This window comes from Euphorbia lathyris, chromosome 4 (genome assembly GCF_963576675.1).
Source record: "Euphorbia lathyris chromosome 4, ddEupLath1.1, whole genome shotgun sequence".
Taxonomy (NCBI): Eukaryota; Viridiplantae; Streptophyta; class Magnoliopsida; order Malpighiales; family Euphorbiaceae; genus Euphorbia; species Euphorbia lathyris.
Window position 1 is genome coordinate 55,517,332 of NC_088913.1, and position 19,393 is coordinate 55,536,724.

General features: G+C 39.2%; 1 protein-coding gene across 2 annotated transcripts in view; it reads left to right on the plus strand.

The window, feature by feature from the left end:
* The window catches only part of LOC136226070 (phosphatidylinositol-3-phosphatase myotubularin-1-like), a 31,641-nt gene extending 15,591 nt beyond the window's left edge, over positions 1–16,050 (plus strand). For both annotated transcript variants that reach the window (XM_066014362.1, XM_066014363.1), the window contains 7 exons: positions 9,245–9,414; positions 12,159–12,243; positions 12,354–12,575; positions 13,285–13,344; positions 13,465–13,529; positions 14,587–14,866; positions 15,084–16,050. In XM_066014362.1, the coding sequence (XP_065870434.1) occupies positions 9,245–9,414; positions 12,159–12,243; positions 12,354–12,575; positions 13,285–13,344; positions 13,465–13,529; positions 14,587–14,866; positions 15,084–15,581 (1,380 nt within the window). In that variant the 3' untranslated portion in view covers positions 15,582–16,050. The remainder of the gene's footprint in view (positions 1–9,244; positions 9,415–12,158; positions 12,244–12,353; positions 12,576–13,284; positions 13,345–13,464; positions 13,530–14,586; positions 14,867–15,083) is intronic.
* The last annotated feature ends 3,343 nt before the right edge of the window (positions 16,051–19,393 follow it).

Consider the following 19,393-nt stretch of genomic DNA (forward strand, 5'->3'; position numbering starts at 1 on the left):
CGTATTGGGGAGTGTGAAGTTGTTATAAGGGGGTGAGTAGCATCAGAGAAGGGAGGATTTTATTCTTGAGTGCAAAGGGTCTCTGAGCTCTGTTCAGAGTGGGGAGTTTTTTCCTTGGCTATGCTTGCATAGATTTTTTTTCTTTTCCATTTCCTTTTATATGCTGTTAGCTATTTCTTTTATCAATCCAGAAGAACATCAGTTCAATCTTTCTCTATTAATCTCTATTTTACTTGATTCGTTGTTTGAGAGTTTTCTAGTTCTTATCATTGGTCCGACCTGTCGGATACGAAATCAACGGGAGATATGACAGTCGACACTCGAGCAACTCAAGCCCGATTTGAGGCTCACGATGAACATCTTAAGCAGTTAGATGACAAGATGGAAGAGGTATCTAAGAACCAAGAGAAGACCCATACCTTGGTCCTTCAGATTTTGCAAGAGCTAGAAAAGTCACCAGCGGAAGAAAATTCAGTCGGATCTCCTCAAGTTACTCAACTTTCATCTGGGTCTCATCAAACAGCTCCAAACCAAACTGGTGGAGAATCTCGATTTATTCTAGTACCTCCCCCTGAGTCATCCACAGTCGTAGAAGAGCCCTATATCACAGCTAGAAAAGTTGTGTTGCCTGTGTTTACAGGAGAGGATCCCCGTGGCTGTATTATTCGAGCCGAAACATATTTCGACATACATGGGACTGCTGATAATTTGAAGTTATCTCTTGCGCAAATCTGTATGGAGGGTCATGCTGTGCACTGGTTCATGATTGTGAAGGCTTCTTATGCTAATCTGACATGGGCGATTTTTAAAGAAGAGTTCCTTACTCGCTTCAATCCACACCACCTCAAGAATCCACATGAACAGATGGCTGCCTTGCATCAAACAGGTTCTGTTGACGATTATGTTAGAGAATTTGAGCTGATTGTATCTTTGATTCCACATGAATCTGAATCATCTTATGTGGGTCACTTTTTGAATGGATTAAGGGACGAAATTCGAAATTGGGTGAGGATATTAGGAGCTGATTCCCATTTAAAAGCAATTTCTCTAGCACGAGGTGTTGAATTGGTGATGGGAACAGGTGGCGCTGCCATGGAAAGAACAAATAGAGGCGGGTCAGTTGTGGGAGATAGAAGTCACTTGATAGGGCATGTGGGCAATAAACCTATCACTCAGACATTTCAAAATGAAAAGAAAACAGGCTAGGCCCAACACTACCGCCCCAATACAAATCAATTAGAAATTAAAAAGGTTGACAGTGGAAAAAATATTGCAGACCGACCAAGAGGAACTCGATCCTTGTCTCGCAGCGAATGGGAGGAGCGACGGAGGAAGGGATTATGTTATCAGTGTGGACAGAAATATGGGCCCAGCATAAGTGTCCTGAGGGTAAGCTCCATGTTCTTCTCTTAGCAGATGATGAGGAATCACAATTTGAAGAAGGGGAAATTGCTCTCTTAGACGGAGAAGAGCGGCAAGAGGCAGATGTAGAGGGGGAGTGCAAGGTCTTAGAGTTTAATGGGTTGATAGACTCTGAAGGCCATGGTCTACAAACGTTAAAATTAAATGGGGAACTTTTGGGTATTCCAATTGTGGTTCTAGTTGATAGTGGAGCTACCCACAATTTTCTCTCTCGGAAGTTGGTAACAGCTCTGGGATTACAAATTCGAACATTTGACGGTCTCAACATCAAATTAGGCGATGGTCATCGGGTGTTAGTCCATGAGCGTTGTATAGGGTTGGAGGTAAAGTTTGGCACATTCAACTGCAAGATTGATGCCTTGGTGTTTGATATGGGAAATCTAGATATGGTATTGGGACTCTCAGATATATCACCTTTAATTGGGTGGATCAATATATGAAATTCACTACAGGGGAAGAGACATCAATCTTCTTCCCAATCAGGGTCCGGTTTGTGTACGCCCATATCGGTATCCTTATTCCCACAAAGCAGAAATAGAGCGTCAGGTAAAAGAGCTTCTAACTCAGGGTGTTATTTGCCGCAGTACTAGTGCCTTTTCAAGTCCAGTCATCCTAGTTAAGAAGAATGCCTCATGGCGAATGTGTATTGACTATATGGCACTTAACAAGGTTACAATTCCTGATAAATACCCGATTTCGATCGTTGATGAATTGTTAGATGAGTTGCACGGTGCTTGCTATTTCTCGAAGTTAGACCTGAAATCTGGGTTTTACCAAATACGAATGAAAGAAGGAGATGAAGTGAAGACTGCTTTCAGGACTCACGATGGGCACTATGAGTTCAAGGTAATGCCATTTGGGCTTACAAATGCCCCGGCTACTTTTCAGGCAGCAATGAATGACATTTTTTGACCGGCTTTGCGTAATTATGTGTTGGTATTTTTTGATGATATATTGGTATATAGCAAGGCCTGGTCTTCTCATCTTCAACACTTGCGATCTGTCTTACAAATTCTTGACACAAATGGATTTTTTGTGAATCAGAAAAAATGTCAGTTTGGACAAACAACAGTGGCATATTTGGGGCATCGAATCAGTAGCAAAGGGGTTTCTATGGATGTGGAAAAGATTCAGGCAGTTCTTGATTGGCCGATTCCTAAAAATGTCAAGGGGGTGCGTGGTTTTCTAGGCCTAACGGGATATTATCGAAAATTCATCAAAGGCTATGGTTCTATGGCACGACCTTTGACTGATCTCACCAAGAAAGGATTCAGATGGGGTTTTGAGGCTCAAACGGCATTCGAGCAACTGAAATCAGCAATGGTTGTTGCCCCAGTTTTGAGACTTCCTGATTTTTCAAAACCGTTTGAGGTGGAATGCGATGCTTCCGGAAAAGGACTCGGAGCAGTCCTCATGCAACATAAACATCCAATTGCCTATTTCAGCAAGGCACTTTCAGATCGTAGTTTGGGGAAGTCCGCATATGAGCGAGAGACAATGGCTCTAGCCTTAGCTATGCAACATTGGCGTCCCTATTTGTTGGGGCACTCTTTTAAAGTCTTCACTGACCAAAAGAGTCTTAAACATTTGCTCCAACAACGCATTACCACTCCGGATCAACAGAATTGGGTAGCGAAGCTGTTAGGCTTAATTTTGAATTTTTTTACAAACCCGGCAAGGAAAATAGAGCTGCGGATGCTCTCTCTCGTCGGGACGCGAATGGCGAATTTGGTTCCATGGTTTCTTTGCCAATTTGGTTAGAAGGGAGTAAATTGTTGACTGAAGTAAGGCAGATCCTTACCTCCAAAAAAATTCGAACCGATGTGTTACAGGATGCAACTTCAAGGCCTGGCTTTTCAATTGATAAGGGAGTTCTTTACTATAAAGGTCGATTGGTAATTTCTACCCTCTCCCTCACCTCTTGACGGAGTTTCATAGCACAGGGACTGGAGGACATTCTGGCTATTATAGAACTTACAGGCGGTTAGCTGCAAACTTGTATTGGGTGGGCATGAATGCACAAGTTCAACGGTTTGTTCGGGATTGTGATGTCTGCCAACGTTGTAAGTCAAGTACTCTTGCCCCTGGTGGCCTGTTACAACCTTAGGACATTCCAGAGCTGATTTGGGACCAAATTTCTATGGATTTTGTCACTAGTCTGCCGAAATCAAAAGGTTATGACGTTGTACTGGTTGTTGTTGATCGTCTCTCGAAATACAGTCATTTCCTGCTATTGAAGCATCCTTATACAGCTAGGTCCATCGCTGAGCTTTTTGTCAAAGAAATTGTTCGTCTTCATGGTCTTCCCCAATCAATTTTGAGTGATCGTGATCCACTTTTCATTAGCAACTTCTGGCAAGAAATTTTCAGAATGCAAGGAACTAGTTTGAGCATGAGTTCATCCTATCATCCCGAGACTAATGGTCAAACCGAGGTGGTAAATCGGTGCCTCGAATCATATCTGTGTTGTTTCGCTGTTGAGCAACCCAAATCCTGGTCAATCTGGATTCCATGGGCTGAATTTTGCTATAATACTGCCTTCCATTCAACCACAGGTGTCTCTCCTTTTGAAATAGTATACGGGCGAAAGCCACCTTCCGTCATTCAATACATACCGAGAGAAATTCGAGTAGAGGCAGTGGCACGAGAATTACAGGATAGAGATGAGGCTTTGCGCCAACTTAAATACCATCTCAAATGTGCTCAAGATCAGATGAAACATAGGGCTGATGCACACCGCAGGGATATTTCGTTTGAAGTAAGGAGATTGGGTGTATCTCAAACTTCGTCCTCATCGTCAAACTTCTGTTGCTCATCGCATTAACGCTAAATTGGTTGCTCGATATTTTGGGCCCTATCCTTCAGCTTTACCTGATGGCCTAGCTGTTGAAGCTGACAATGAACCTCTCCCTCTTCACATTTTGGCTTCTCGCTCTATTAATCGGCAGGGTGAAGAGGTCCCCCAGTGGCTTATCCAATGGCAGGGGCAGACCATAGAAGAAGCTACCTGGGAAGATGTTTTTGCAATTCGAAGCCAGTATCCCTCTTGCAATCTCGAGGACAAGACTGGTTTTAAAGGAGGGGAAAATGATAAAGAGTGCCAATAGACAGAATAAGGGTCAGTTACTGGGCCAATTGTCTTATGGACCCAAAATATGGAAAGTATATTCTAGGAGGCAGAAGGGACACATGTAATTGTGGTATAGAATGAGTTGGTTACGTATTCGGGAGTGTGAAGTTGTTATAAGGGGGTGAGTAGCATCAGGGAAGGGGGGATTTTATTCTTGAGTGCAAAGGGTCTCTAAGCTCTGTTTAGAGTGGGGAGTTTTTTCCTTGGCTATGCTTGCATAGATTTCTTTTCTTCTTTTCCATTTCCTTTTATATGCTGTTAGCTATTTCTTTTATCAATCCAGAAGAACATCAGTTCAATTTTTCTCTATTAATCTCTATTTTACTTAATTCGTTGTTTGAGAGTTTTCTAGTTCTTTTCAGTCCCACGGTACAGAACAAGATTGACACAATAACTCTTAACTAATCACTTTAAAGTTGAATGTGACCAATCTTGATGGGAATTTCTGTCTGTATCAGAAGGAAAGTCATCCCATCTGCATCCGAGGACACCGCCTTCTTGCGGGATGTTATGTGTTCAACTACCTTCAGAAAAATTAAATCGTGTTAGGCAGAAAAAATGAAGATTTGGCTTCGTGAAATGAAGATTTGCGAAGTATGAGAATATAAATGTGCAAGGAAGAGCGTGATTTTACTTCGCGAAACGATAATTTCGCGACATCTGTGAGGAGAAATGTGACGCTCTGACTTCGCGAAATGAGGATATGCGAAGTCTGCAGGAGAAATTTATCAATTTACCTCGCAAACTTCGCGTAATCATCGTTTCGCTTAGTTAAATCGATAAATTTCTTCCCGCAGACTTCGCGAAAACGGCATACGCTAAGTGAATTCCTGGGAAAAAACATAGAGAAAACAGTATATACTTACATTTTTTGACAAAAACAATATGATAAATTGGGAAAAACGATGAAAATAACGTAGAATCACCATTTCTTCGATGGTCACAAGAAGAAAGAAACCAAGAAACGAACAGGAACAGGAAGATGAAGAACCATGGCTTCGTTTTCTAGGATTAGGAAGATGAAGAATCAAGAGATGAAGAAAGGAGAAGAGAAATACATGGTGATGTGGAGAAATGGTGCAGATTTCGTGCAATTTATAGGAAGAGAGGAAGATCAAAGGTCTGGGAATCATTTGGGGAAGATGAAAAGGTAAGGGTATTTTGGGGAAGTTACACAAACATAGTCTAGATATGTAGTAGGTTGAGTAAATGGGTTAAATATATTATATAGATAAGAACCATTTTTCTTTTCTTTAAAAAAATTGATACAACCTCTCTAAATGTGTCAACAATTATTCTACTAACTAAATAAAAGATAGAGAATTAAACAAAACTCATTATTACAATGGAAATTAAAATCAATATTTAAACTAAAATTTGGCATAATTTGTCAATTTTGGTGGTGATGGTTAGTGACAATAATGGGAACAAATTTCAATCCAAGCATTCTCGCGACGAAATTCATCTTTTGACCATGCTCTTCTTCCTTCTTTCTTTGAGCAATTATACCATTATTCATTTATTTTACCTATAGAGAATGTTATTAAGAAGAAACGATTTAGGAGATCTAATTAAACAATCTATAGAGAAATGAAAAGGCAATTTGAAAGACATTAAAAAATATTTGAAGTTTGTAACCGAAAAAGAATTTTAAGTTTTGATTAAGAATAAATTTATGAAGAGAAAATGAAAAGACAACTTGAGTGATTTTATTGAGATGATTTGAGAAATATAACTAATTTCAGTTTTTTTAATATAGTATCAACACATCGCTACAACAATAAAGCCTTAGTCCCGAAATGATTCGGGGTCGGCTAACATGAACCATCATACAAAATCGTAAAATCAAGTCATGTCAGCAGTGTAAATTCTCTCTCTCCACTCCGTCCTATCCACTGCCATATTTTCCTCAATCCCCAATAAACTCATATCACTCTCAATCACCCATTCCAAGTTTGCTTAGGCCTTCCCCTACCCCTCATTATTGCATCCCTTTGCCACTCTTCAATCCTTCTAACCGGCGCATCAAGCGCTCATCGTCTTACATGGCCAAACCATCTTAATCGGTTTTCCCTCATTTTATTCTCAATAGATGTAACCCCTATTTTTGTCCTAATTATTTCATGCCCAACATTTCGTACTATATAACAGTGCATGTCTAATTGTCGTGCGGTAGAATTTTCCCTTCAATCTATTAGGCATATCGGGGTCCCAAAGGAAACCCGTAACACTCTTCCACTTCAACCAACCAGATTTAATCCTATCAGCAATATCTCCATCCACTCATCCATCCGTTTGAATAATAGACCCTAACTAACGGAAGCAATCCAAGCCCTAGACAACCCTCCTATCCAGGGTGATTGTCCCCCTCCCTGAACTTACACTCCAAATATTTTGTCTTACTTCGGCTCAATTTAAAGCCTCTAGATTCCAAAGTTTGTCTCCATAATTCCAACTTCCTCTCCTCTCCACGTCTTCTTTCGCCTCATCAACCAACACAATATCATCTGCAAACAACATGCACCATGGTATACCGTCTTGAAGTGAACTCGTTAATTCATCCATAACGACGACAAAAAGAAATGGGCTAAGTGCGGAACCTTTATGCACTCCAATCATAATAGGGAACTCTTCAGTCTTCCCAACAGTGGTACGTACACTCGTGCACGCTCCCTCATATATGTCCTTTATGATGTCAATATATTTCCGCGAAATGTCTTTCCTTATTAAGGCCCACCAAAGTACTTTCTCTTGGTACCTTATCACATGCCTTCTCCAAATCAATGAAAACCATATTCAAATCTTTCTTCTTATTTTGATAGTGCTCCATTAATTGTCTCGTTAGACGAATGGCCTCCATAGTTGATCTTCCCAGCATAAAGCCAAATTGGTTTTCCGAGATCTTCACCCTCCTCCTTAGCCCTTTTCACTCGCTCACAAAGTTTCATAGTGTGACTCATTAGTTTGATTCCTCGATAGTTGGCACAATCTTGGACATCGCCTTTGTTCTTATATAAAGGGATTATGGTACTTTTCCTCCATTCCGATGGCATCTTATTGCTTCTCCAAATCTTTTTGAAGAAAGTCGTCAACCATTTGATCCCTCTCTCTCTCAAATATCTCCAAATCTCAATAGGGATGCCATCGCTTTCTTCAATCTCATCCTTTTTAATGCCATTTTGACTTCCTTTTGAATTCTCCGCATGCAGTCACGATTTATCATATCGTGAGGGATACTTATATCTCCAACATCTTGTCCGCGATCTCCATTAAATAAGTCATCAAAATAGGATCTCCATTGTTGCTTGATATCCTTATCTCCAACCAGGACTCTTTGGTCCACATCCTTCACACATTTAACTTTTCCGAGATCTCGTGTCTTCCTATCTCTCATACAGACAATTCTATATATGTCTCTTTCCCCCTGTATACAGATCCCGATTCACCTTTGCTCTGACATCTCGTATGACCTTCTTTGCTTTCCTTTTAGGCTCTTTATACTTTTCGTAGTTCTCATCACTTCTGCATTTCCCCAATATTTTATAGTGTTCTCGCTTACTCTTTATTGCTTGTCGTACTTATTCGGTCCACCAAGATGTGTCCTTACCAGGTGGCATGCTACCTTTAGATTCCCCTAGAACTTCCTTCGCTACTTCCTTTATACTATGCTCCATCTTAGTCCACACAATCAATATAACTCTTTCTCCAAGCACACTCCTTACTAGGAAGAAGTCAAACTCGCATTACCGCCACTCCGATAAGTCACTAAGTGGGAGGTTCTTTTCGTAAACCAAGTGTTTATGATACTCAAGTCATAGGCTGATGCGAATTACATACTATCATTTCCTGCTTTGTTCCTATCTCCAAAACCAAAACCTCCATGAACACTCTCAAACCCATCTCGCCTAGAACCCACATGTCCATTGAGGTCACCACCCAGTGCCAACTTCTCATCCCTAGGAACCTGTTGCACCAATTCCTCCAAGTCCTCCCTAGAAGAGTTTCTTACAGAGGCATCTAGTCCTATTTGTGGTGCATATGCACTTGTGACATTCACAACCTCATGGCCTGTTACAAGCTTAATACCCATAATTCGATCGCTCTTTCTAGACACCGCTACTACATCATCAATATACTCAGGATCAATAACAATATCTTCTCCATTTCTACCCTTATCCTTTCCTGAGTACCAAATTCTTGTTGGCAAGTTGGGATTAGCAGGTTTTTCCTTTGTGCAATGTTGAAATTTTATATGCCTTTCCCACACTGTTTTATTATGTATTTCTGATATATTAGTAGAATGTTTGGCATTCTTATATGCTATGTATAGTTGAATTAGACATTCATCTTGCATACTATTTTGAATTTGTCATCAATCTGATCTTAGTTTGAGATTTCTGAAAAATATTATATGCTTGTAATCTCTATGATGCTTACCTCCATCTGGTGGTTGTAGGACGTTTTAGTTCCTTACTACAACTTGTCCTTTCATGCATGTTCTAACTGCCTTTTTCAGCAACATTAAATTTTGACTACTTACCTAATTATTGTAAAATACTAAAGAAGTGGATGGAGGGAAATTCTCTAAATACAGATTTAGAATTCCTAAGCTTTCTCTGCACCCTAATGAACTTCGGTAGTAAATTGCTATTTGTATTGGATGCTAATATCTGCAGTTTCCACTTGATTCAGAGACATGGTGGTTGGACCTGGGGTGGAGGCAATCTCAGCAGTATGTCTGCTTCTGTATCAAGCCTCGGTGATACTGGTTGGCTGATACATGTTCAAAATATCTTGGCTGGTTCAGCTTGGATCGCTGCACGTGTTGCTTTGGAGTCAGCATCAGTCCTTGTACATTGCAGGTAATTTATTGTTTCATCTCTTGATCTTGGTGACATTGATTGAAGTGCCATATGCACCTCTTTGGAGTCTTTTCCTTCTGTACACTGTTGATATATATATATATATGTATATTTTTTTTTTTTTGTTCTTTTCTGGTTTCTGCTCTACAATAGACTGCAACATTCTGAATGTTTGGAAATAAAAAGGACAACTAAACGTTGTTTCTGCCTGAAGATGTTTTTTCCTCTTTGAGAATGTTTATATAAGTTTATTTTCAGCCGTTTCTGTTGTGGGCTCTCACCAAGGACCTACAATTAACTTGATGGTCCTTTTACAGAAAGTAGGGAAATGGTGTACTTAACTCTTCTAGCACACACTTAACCATGCACAGAATACGTGCTGATAATATATCCAGGAGTTCTTTGTTGCTTGTTCCTTCCGATGTTATAGGGTCTTTTGATTCCTTTTCACGGAATCAAGTAATGCCTGTTACTTCATGTATCAGCTGTGAATTGGTTGTTTAACCTTTTAATTACCTTTTCTTTATATGTATATACTTTTTTATAGTTGAAAATGTCCAAATGCTTACTGAGACTAAAACTCTTTGGATTTCGACTTAGCACTTTGATCTCTCTCCACACTTCTGTTGATGCCATATATCTTGTGTTATTTCAATTGACTGGGATACAATCTCTATTGATGTGGTCAGATAGTCTGACAAATTGAAATGACATAAAAGGATTCTGTTTAGTGATCACGTAATATCAATACCTGGAAAGCAACTGATCTATTGACAAAAAGCGCTAAATTTCTGGAGGGAGTAGGAGAGGTACACTTGCTTATTTGTCATGTGTTTGGTAGATTCATGCATGCTTGATCAGGAGGGGAAAGAAGTACACTTGTTTACTTGTCAAGTGTTTGGTAGATTCATGCATGCTTGATCAGGAGCGGAAAGAAAAAGTGTCTAAATGGGTTTGTATATCAAGTCTTGGTTACAGATGAAAATTAGTCATCGGTAAACAGGTTCTTCATAAATAAGATTACTATTTCTTGTTATTCAATTCTAGTGGTAACTTCAGATTCCTAATTGGTCAAGGCTTTCCCGCTTTAGTTGTCACTGACAGAAATCAGCGTTTTCAATATATCAACATATTTATTGGTATCTCGGAGCAAGATAGCAATGGTAGTCTTGGAAGGGTTCCTAACACCTTTTTTATCCACTTGAGAAATTGAGATTTGTTTTTTGTTACTCAAGACAGTAGAACCTATTGCACTGCAGGCTTTTGAGTTTCACAACTTCCATAAGGAAATAATTTTTCATAGCAGTTAATTATCACCTTTTCTAACCGTTGGTTGGTTGATTGGTTGATCTTACTTTCCTCTTGTTTACCCCATTGGATGTGATGGTGCATAAAAATTTGTGAGAGAAATCCTTTTATACTAGGGGTGTTGGCTGATAAGGCCAACCTTTTCTTTTTCTAAGTGAATGCTTATTAGCTGGATATTCTTAATGATAGTTAGTGATGCGGTTGAAGAGAGAGCTGCGAAGTTAATGGAAAAGTTTGATTTAATGGCATTTCGGGCAAGTTGTGGAGTTTCAGATTTCTGCGATTTCAGACCCTATTTTGCATGGAAAGGGGCCTGCAAGCAAAACGCACGTCTTCGCCGTGATGTCTGTGCATTTTTAGGCAAATTCTATCATCTAGGCCTTTAATTTTGCAATTTAATGTTTTTGGCGATTTTTAGGACTTTCCTTTTGTCTTTACGTTTCCTATTCAATTTCCGTTTTAGGGTTTTCAGTTTTTACCTATTTAAAGACTTATTTTCATTGTAAGAAACAGCTAGTAGGCATAGTTATTAAAGGCGCGCCTTTGGCGCACCAGGCGCAGGGTTAGCGCCACGACATCACGGCCTGGTGCGCCAAGGGGCAGTTGCCAAGGGGCAGTTAGAAGGGTGGCGCAACTGCTGTGGCGTGCGCCTGGTGCGCCAAGGGGCAGTTGCCAAAGGCACACCAAGGTGCGCCTTGGTGACATAGGGGCAGTTTTGTGGTTTTTTCTAACAGTTAATATCTGGAACAAGTGTTCTGAAGGGTCCCAAAAGAGATTATACGTTTAGAAGAGGAAGAGACAGTTAGAAGAGGAAGCGACAGAGTCTTCTGATAAGAGGAAAAAGTTTAGTAGAACAAAGCACAGAACACGAATTCAAACAGAAACAAAGCAGCCAAGGGGAATTCAAATCCAACAGGAATGATGAATTTGGAGAGTTTTGGTCAGGAGTAGAATTTAGGATTTAGTATTCAACTTTAGCTTTCTAACATGTGGTTTTACTTTGCATTTTAAAATTTATTTATGCTTAAGAATATTGTCATGATTTAGTATTCATTGCATTTTTTATGTTAGTTTTATAATTTTTGTTTTTGTAAGTGCGCCTTGTCTCGCTATGGCGCGCGCCATTGCCGTGCGCCATGCGCCATGCGCCTTTAATAACTATGTTAGTAGGACTATGCTAATTGGGTATTTGTGCGTTCAGTCAACTATTAGCAATGAAACTTTGTTTATTCTGGTGCATCAGCTACTAACAACAAACTAAATTGCTAGTACATTTTTCATCAGAAATTTTCTCTTCACATGCTGATGTTTGATTTTATTGAATTGCAGAACTAAAGTAAACTTCGCTACTGTGCTTTTTTATTTTATTTTAATTTTAATCTTATTTGTGAAGGCTAGACAGGTGCTGATTTGTTCATTTGTATTGTGTTGTGCAGTGATGGATGGGATAGAACTACACAGTTGGTTTCATTGGCGAATTTGTTGCTTGATCCATACTACCGAACATTTACTGGGTTTCAGGTATTTTGAGCAGTGGGATTGCAATTGAGCTTTTTCCTTTTTCACATTTCTTGTTGGCTGTACTTGGCCATACATAAATTTTTCATTGTAGGATTTCTAAATTGGTACAGGCACTAATTGAAAAGGATTGGCTAGCATTTGGACATCCATTTGCAGATCGTGTTGGAATGCCAACAGTATCTGGAAGTGGCAATATGGCTTTTGAATTACCTAGACAGTCTTCTGTTGGGAGCTATTCATCATCACCCTTGCGCCAATCATCAGCATCATTGGCATCTCAACCTCCAAGTTCTTCTCATGCACAGAACAACTGTTCTCCCATTTTTTTGCAGGTCTATTGATTTATAAGTTCTTTTGACATGATGCATGTTTAAGAATGACTTCCCTACTGGTTGTCATGATTATTGATGGTAGCAACCTGAAACTGATGATGATTGAGATAGGCTTTCCTAGGAACCCAAACTTAGTAAGCAACAAATGCAGTAGGCAACCACTTGGTGCTTGAAAGGTCTCAGTAGTCTTATGTTGCTGCAGATGCTGTCAACTCCCTTGCAGTTTCCATCTGAAAGGGGATTTGCTACTGCCTTTCCGCACCATGCATTTTTTGCTTCCTCTTCTTTTAAGAAAGGAATTTTGGATAATAAATTTTCTTTCTACAAGGAGAGAGGCAGATCAATGGACTAGCCATATTCTCGCATAAAGTTGTGAGGATTGTGATTTTAATAGGACACCTTTATGTAAAGAATATCTTGCTTATAGAGGTTTTCTGCTAGGGCAAGGATTTGGTTTTGAAATCTGTAGCATAAACTAGTAAAAAATTGTAGATACATAACGTTCATCTTCTTCTAAGAGCTACCTGATTATTGATGTTCTACTTTGTGACTTCATATGCCAGATTCTTAAAGATTAGAAGATGCATGAGAGTGCAAAATATAGAATCTGGAATTTTTTTATGTCAGCTTGGTAATCTGTTGTGCATAACGACTTCTGCAAGTTCATGGGAATTAACTAACGCTTTGATAATGTGAATGTCTTTTACAGTGGGTTGATTGTGTCTCACAGCTAATACGAATGTATCCGTTTGCCTTTGAGTTCGGTCCGGTATGCTGCTTTTCTTTTTCATTTACATATCATTTTATGAAATGGAGGTTGTGTTTGAAAGTCTTGATGCTAGTAATTTTTTTCGGTTGTCTTACATTTTTGGTGATATGTTGTGTGTAGGCTTTCCTGGTAGATCTATTGGATTGCGTTCTTTCGTGTCGTTTTGGAAACTTCTTCTGCAATAGGTAATTTACATGTTCTTGTAGGCCTTTGTTTGAAGTTCTATTCTTCTTAGATGCCATAGTTGCATCCTCATAGCGAAAAGCAACTAATCAATTATCATTTTTTGCGCGCTTAACTAAGAGGCCAGTTGATGCTACTGCTAAAGAGTTGGATTATAGAATTTACATAATTTTATCCTTCACATTATTAGCAAGTCTTGTCTGCCACTATGACCAGTATAATTTGGCAGCAAGGAAGTATAAAACAGAACTTTGCACCTAGGGGTGTTCATCGGTCGGTTCGGTTTGAAAACCGAACCAAATCGAAATAACCAAAAACCGAATAGTCTCAAAAATAAAAACCGAACCTAACCGAATAATAATAAATAATTGAACCGAACCGACCGAATTATTTCGGTTGGTTTGGTTCGGTTTCCTTGCATTAAATTTTTTTATTAACAATTATTTTTATGTTAGGTTAATATTACACCATTAATGATGTTGTTGGACATTTACTTATATATACAATATTTTTTATTTTTATTTTTGGATTGAAAGAAAAACACAATAGAAAGAAAAAAAAATAGAAATTTTATATAGAAATGAAATCAATCTTAACTCCAAATATGAATTAGTGTACAATTGTACTAAATTAGTATACAAACATTAAATAGACCAATAACATAATCAGTTACAGGAAATATCATGCTTAACAAAGATTCTAATAATATAATTTTAAATCAAATATAACTTAGAACAATAAACGACATACACCAATCATATAATAAATCTAATTTCTAATTATATTTAATTTATTTCGGTCTGTTGGGTTAATTCGGTAATTTTGATTTAAAAACCGAACCGACCGAAATTATCGAAATATTATAAAAAATAAAACCGAAACCGAACCTAATAGACCAAAAAACCGAACTGAAAAACCGAAATTCATCAGTTCGGTCGGTTATTTTGGTCCGGTTCGGTTTTTGAACACCCCTATTTGCACCAGGTGTAGAGTGTATATAGTGCTATTATATGAAGGAATTAGAAAGGCCACTTTCTGAGCTCTTGAATTATATTTCAGTGAAAAAGAGAGGCAACAAGTTGGTGTCTCTGAAGAATGCGGATGCTTGTGGACTTATTTGGCAGATTTGCGTTATTCAGAAGGAAGGTCCCATTCGCACTATAACCCTTTTTATGATGCACAAAAACATAACTGTCCATTGTTGCCTCCAGCTGCAGCCTTAGCCCCAACTTTGTGGCCACAATTCCAACTTCGATGGGCTTGTCCATCAGAAGCCCAATCTGGGGAGCTTGAATCTCTGTGTAGGAACATGTCTATAAAGTTTTCTGAACAACAGAAGGTAATGAACCTTTTTCTTTCCTCTGATTTTAAGCCTGCAGGATGCTTATTCATCAAGGCATGACTAGTTGAAATTTTGCACAATTGTGTTTGGGCTAGAGTTTCTTAGACATTTAATCTTTAGTGAACTGGAAAATCTTTTGTTCAAGTGTTAACCAAATTGCAAAAGTCAAATTTATCTTATTTATCAAATCATTTGGGGGTGAACATCTTAACAGGCAAAAGAAGTGGCAGAAAGGAAGGCAAGAGAAGTCACAGTAGCCATGGAATCACTAACAGCTGAATTAAAAAACGAGAAACAGAAAAGTAGCTCGGCGATGACCTTGGCCAAGAAGACCAGCAAAGAAAATGCTGCTATAAAGAGAGCCATTCAGTCATTGGGTTGCAAGGTTCACTTTGCAACTAGTGATGGTACATTGGGGGTTGAACACAATGTTACAGAAACTCCAGAGAGACGTTTGTGTAGCAGTGTGCAGCATGATGAGAAATCGGATCTGTCTGTTTCCATTACAGTTGTGGCAGAAAATCATGCTGTGTCGAACAATCCAGTTGGTGGAGTTTGTGAATCTCTATGCCCGTTGCGGACAAAGGAGGGAGGGTGTCGGTGGCCAGATGCAGGTTGTGCTCAACTGGGTAGCCAATTTGTTGGGGTAAAAGCAAACTATGATGCTTTTGATAGGCTTTCTATTTATGATAGTTATTTTGAGACAGAATGAAGAGAGACTAGACTCAAGACTTGGATTAAGTTTTGCCTTATTCGTCCAAATTTCTATATATGGAGAAGTTAGCCGATCCAACGGAGCACTAGGGATCAGAAGACCCTCGAGTCGATATTGTTCATAGAGAGAAGATAGGATTAAGTAAGTGTAAAGCATAAGAGCATCATAAATTGTTCATTTTTGGGTACAGCTTCAGCCTTCAACTCAATAAATTGGGACCACAACCATCACTCATTCAACTCATAATATTGAAGAGACTTAAATCTGTATTTTACATTTTTTAGAGGTCAACACCCATTTTTTATTCCTTTTTTAGTCTTTTTATCCAAGTTAAATTTCAGCATACAGTGTATATGTATCCAGAATCAGTTAGTATGTTCATATGGAAGCTCTCCTTTTAGTTTTCTTAGTACAATGGAAATTGTTTTATGTTATATTTAATTCAAATTATTTGTTTTGCTTGCTTTTACAACTTAACTGGTTTTTTTGTTTAAGAAATCCAACAAAATTATTGTTTTGAATTTCATCCAGCAAGCAAACAAGCAAAATTTTATTTGAATGTTGGAAAATCTAAACGTACTAGAAATAAAATAAAATCAGAATCTAATTGTATTGTATTTCTTTTTTTATTACCCTCCGTCCGATGAATCTAGGTAATTTTTTTAGGGTATTGCTATATACCGCAATATGTTTTTCCAACCACCGCACTATTTTGACAATTATGCCCTCTTCATAATTTAAACTCAAAAACCAAAACTTTTTTTTCCTCTCTCTCTCCCAAGCCTAAAAACTCTAATTGGACGAAAATGGACCTGAGCATTCCCGAAGACCATGATTTCGTACACGAGGTAATCCTACGATATAAATTTAAATTAAAATTTCGTTTTTGAATTTTTGAATTTTTTTTTTATTGAATTGGCCTAAATGGGCGTCCGATGCTGTTCGTCCGCACGGTCGAACGGACGAACTGCCCGTTCGGCCGTGCGGACGAGCGGCATGCGCCGCTCGTTCAGCCTACGGAACGAGTGGCATGCGTCGCTCGTTCCACCAGCCGAACGAGCAGAGCGCGCTGCCCGTTCGGCCTGCGGAACGAGCAGCGCATGCCGCTCGTTCTGCCGTCGGCGCGCGCGACGTGACCTGCCCGTTCCCACGTACGGTGGAACGGGCTGGCTGCCCATTTAGGCATAATTTGACCAATTTTTGGCATTTTAACCGGGCAGCCTGTCCGTTTAGCCTATACGAGGCCCGAACAAGCTCGGAATTGTAATTTTTAACCCGACTAAGTCCTAAATTTATATTTTTAAATTTTTACATGTATTGTTAATACCTATTATGCAATCGAATGTCATTTTTTAACATTTTTTTTGCGTATTGTTAATACATATTATGCATTTTTTATATATTCAGGAACTGTTAGAAGATTGGCAACCGGATGACATTGATTACAGTTCTCGTTTTATAACGGACACCGTTTTCGCTTCGTGTGAAGATGCTGTTACTTGGGCAAAACAGGTAGCTATTCGAATTGGGTTTGAGATTACAATATCTTCGCATAAAAATGGTGGAAAGCAAAAGCAATTGAGATGTTCACGGGGTGAACGCTACAGAGGGAAAATAGATGACGCAGGGTTAATACGAAAAACGAAAACTAAAGCGTGCAGGTGTAAATTTGAGATTAAAGCCTATCAACGGTCAGACCTTACTGGTTGGGGGATAAAGGCTAAGGCTGGATTAACTGGTCAGCACAATCATTCGTTACGTGTGTATCCAGAGGGAAGTCGGCAGATGAGCGGACTCAGTATCGCATCTAAATTAATTGTTCGTGATATGAGTTCGGCTCAAGCAAAGCCTTGTGCTATTTTAGCAGCCGTTAAAGAAAAGCATCCTGAAGACCACCCGACAATTAAACACGTCTACAACTATAGAGATAAGATGAGGAATGATGAGTTTGAAGGTAGAGACTTGGCTAGCCAGTTCTATCATATCGCTCTCGAGAACAAGTATGCTCTTTATACGCAAACTGAGGGTGATTCCAACGTCATTACACATGTGTTTATGGCACATCCAGAATCAGTAGATTTATTCAGGACTTATTACTGGTACATCGGCATTGATTCCACGTACAAAACCAACAAGTACAAAATGCCATTTGTTGAAATTGTTGGGATGACGCCTTACAATAACAATTTCAAGATCGCATATGCCATCATTAAAGATGAGACTGAAGGAAGTTACCGTTGGGTCCTGCAGCGGCTGAGGGTTTTGATTGGGTTTGATCTCAACCCGACTGTTATCGTCAGTGATAGGGAGTTGGGGTTGTTGAAACCGATTCTGGATGTTTTCCCACATACAGCACCTGGCATATAAACAAGGATGTAGAAGATCGGGCGTACAGAATCATGGGAGACAAATCAATTACCGGTAAATTCAAGAATGGAAAATGGAGAACATTAATTGAATCTTTATCCATTGCGGAGTACGAGGGAAATCTGGGCAAGATGCAAGATTCGATGAGCAGGTACCAAACTCTTATCTCGTACGTTGAGGAGACGTGGTTGGTGCATAAGGAGAAGTTTGTTGTTGCATGGATGAAAAATTTCTTACATTTTGGCAACACAACCACTTGTTGTGTGGGGAGCGAACATGCGAGTCTAAAGCAATGGCTCAATACATCCACAGGATCGCTGGATACGGTATGGCAAAAGGTTCATAAGCAGATAGAAGCCCAGGCATCTCATATCAGGTATTTTCAATAAGTTCTATTGGAAGATGTTTGTATTCTTATCATGTATTTGTAAATCTCAGTCAACTGATAGTATGTTTATGTTCTTATTAGGTACATGCACTACTGCATGCAACTGATCAATGTTGAGTTAGCTCGCATGAGAAGTTTGAGCCATGAAGTGAATGCGCGTTGTGGATGTGTATTGAGAACCTCTCATCAGATACCATGTGCATGCGAGATCAAACAAGCTTATGAGTCCGGCGATATTATCAGTGTTGAGAGGGTTCATGTGTTCTGGAGAACACTTTTGATTAATTATGGTCAGACTCATAAAACTGAAGGGTGTCATGATCAGACAGAGGATCAGAGATATTTTAAATCCTTAGTCGACCAGGTATCTAAAGGTGACCCAGCCTTGCTAGGAAACATTTCAATACTTATACATGATCAACTACACCCTGATCAAGCACATTACACCGAACCTGATGTGAAAATTAACGTTCGAGGACGACCGAAGTCGGGTAAATCTACAAAACGTATGCCTAGTGCCTGGGAGTACAACGAAACTCGGCGTGGACGTGCTCGTTCTAGTAGTTCGTCTAGGAGCCGTGGTAGAAGTGGTAGGAAAAGCTCTTCATCATCTGTTCATAATTTTTCATCCTCAGGTAATACAGTTTTGCAATATCTAATTCATTTACACTTAACATAAGTTATCTGCGGTTTACAATATCTTATTTTGATTCAATGCAGATGGAAATACGTATGAAGTTAATGATTTCGTTCATTCTGATAAAGTACTTGGGATCATTAAGCCGTACGTTGAAACATATTGCGACGTAGTCGGTAATGGAAATTGTGGCTTCCGTGTTGTTTCTTCCTACATTTTTGGCACCGAAGAGAAGTGGCAATCAGTCAGGCATCACATGAGGAATGAAGTAATTGCTAACTGTTCTCGGTATGAATCTGTGTTAATTGACGGTGTTGATGCAGTAATTAATAGAATCACTTGGGACGGTGGAGCTTGTTCGCAGGAGCATTAGATGCTCGCTTATGATGACATGTTTGTGATTGCTACATTGTACAA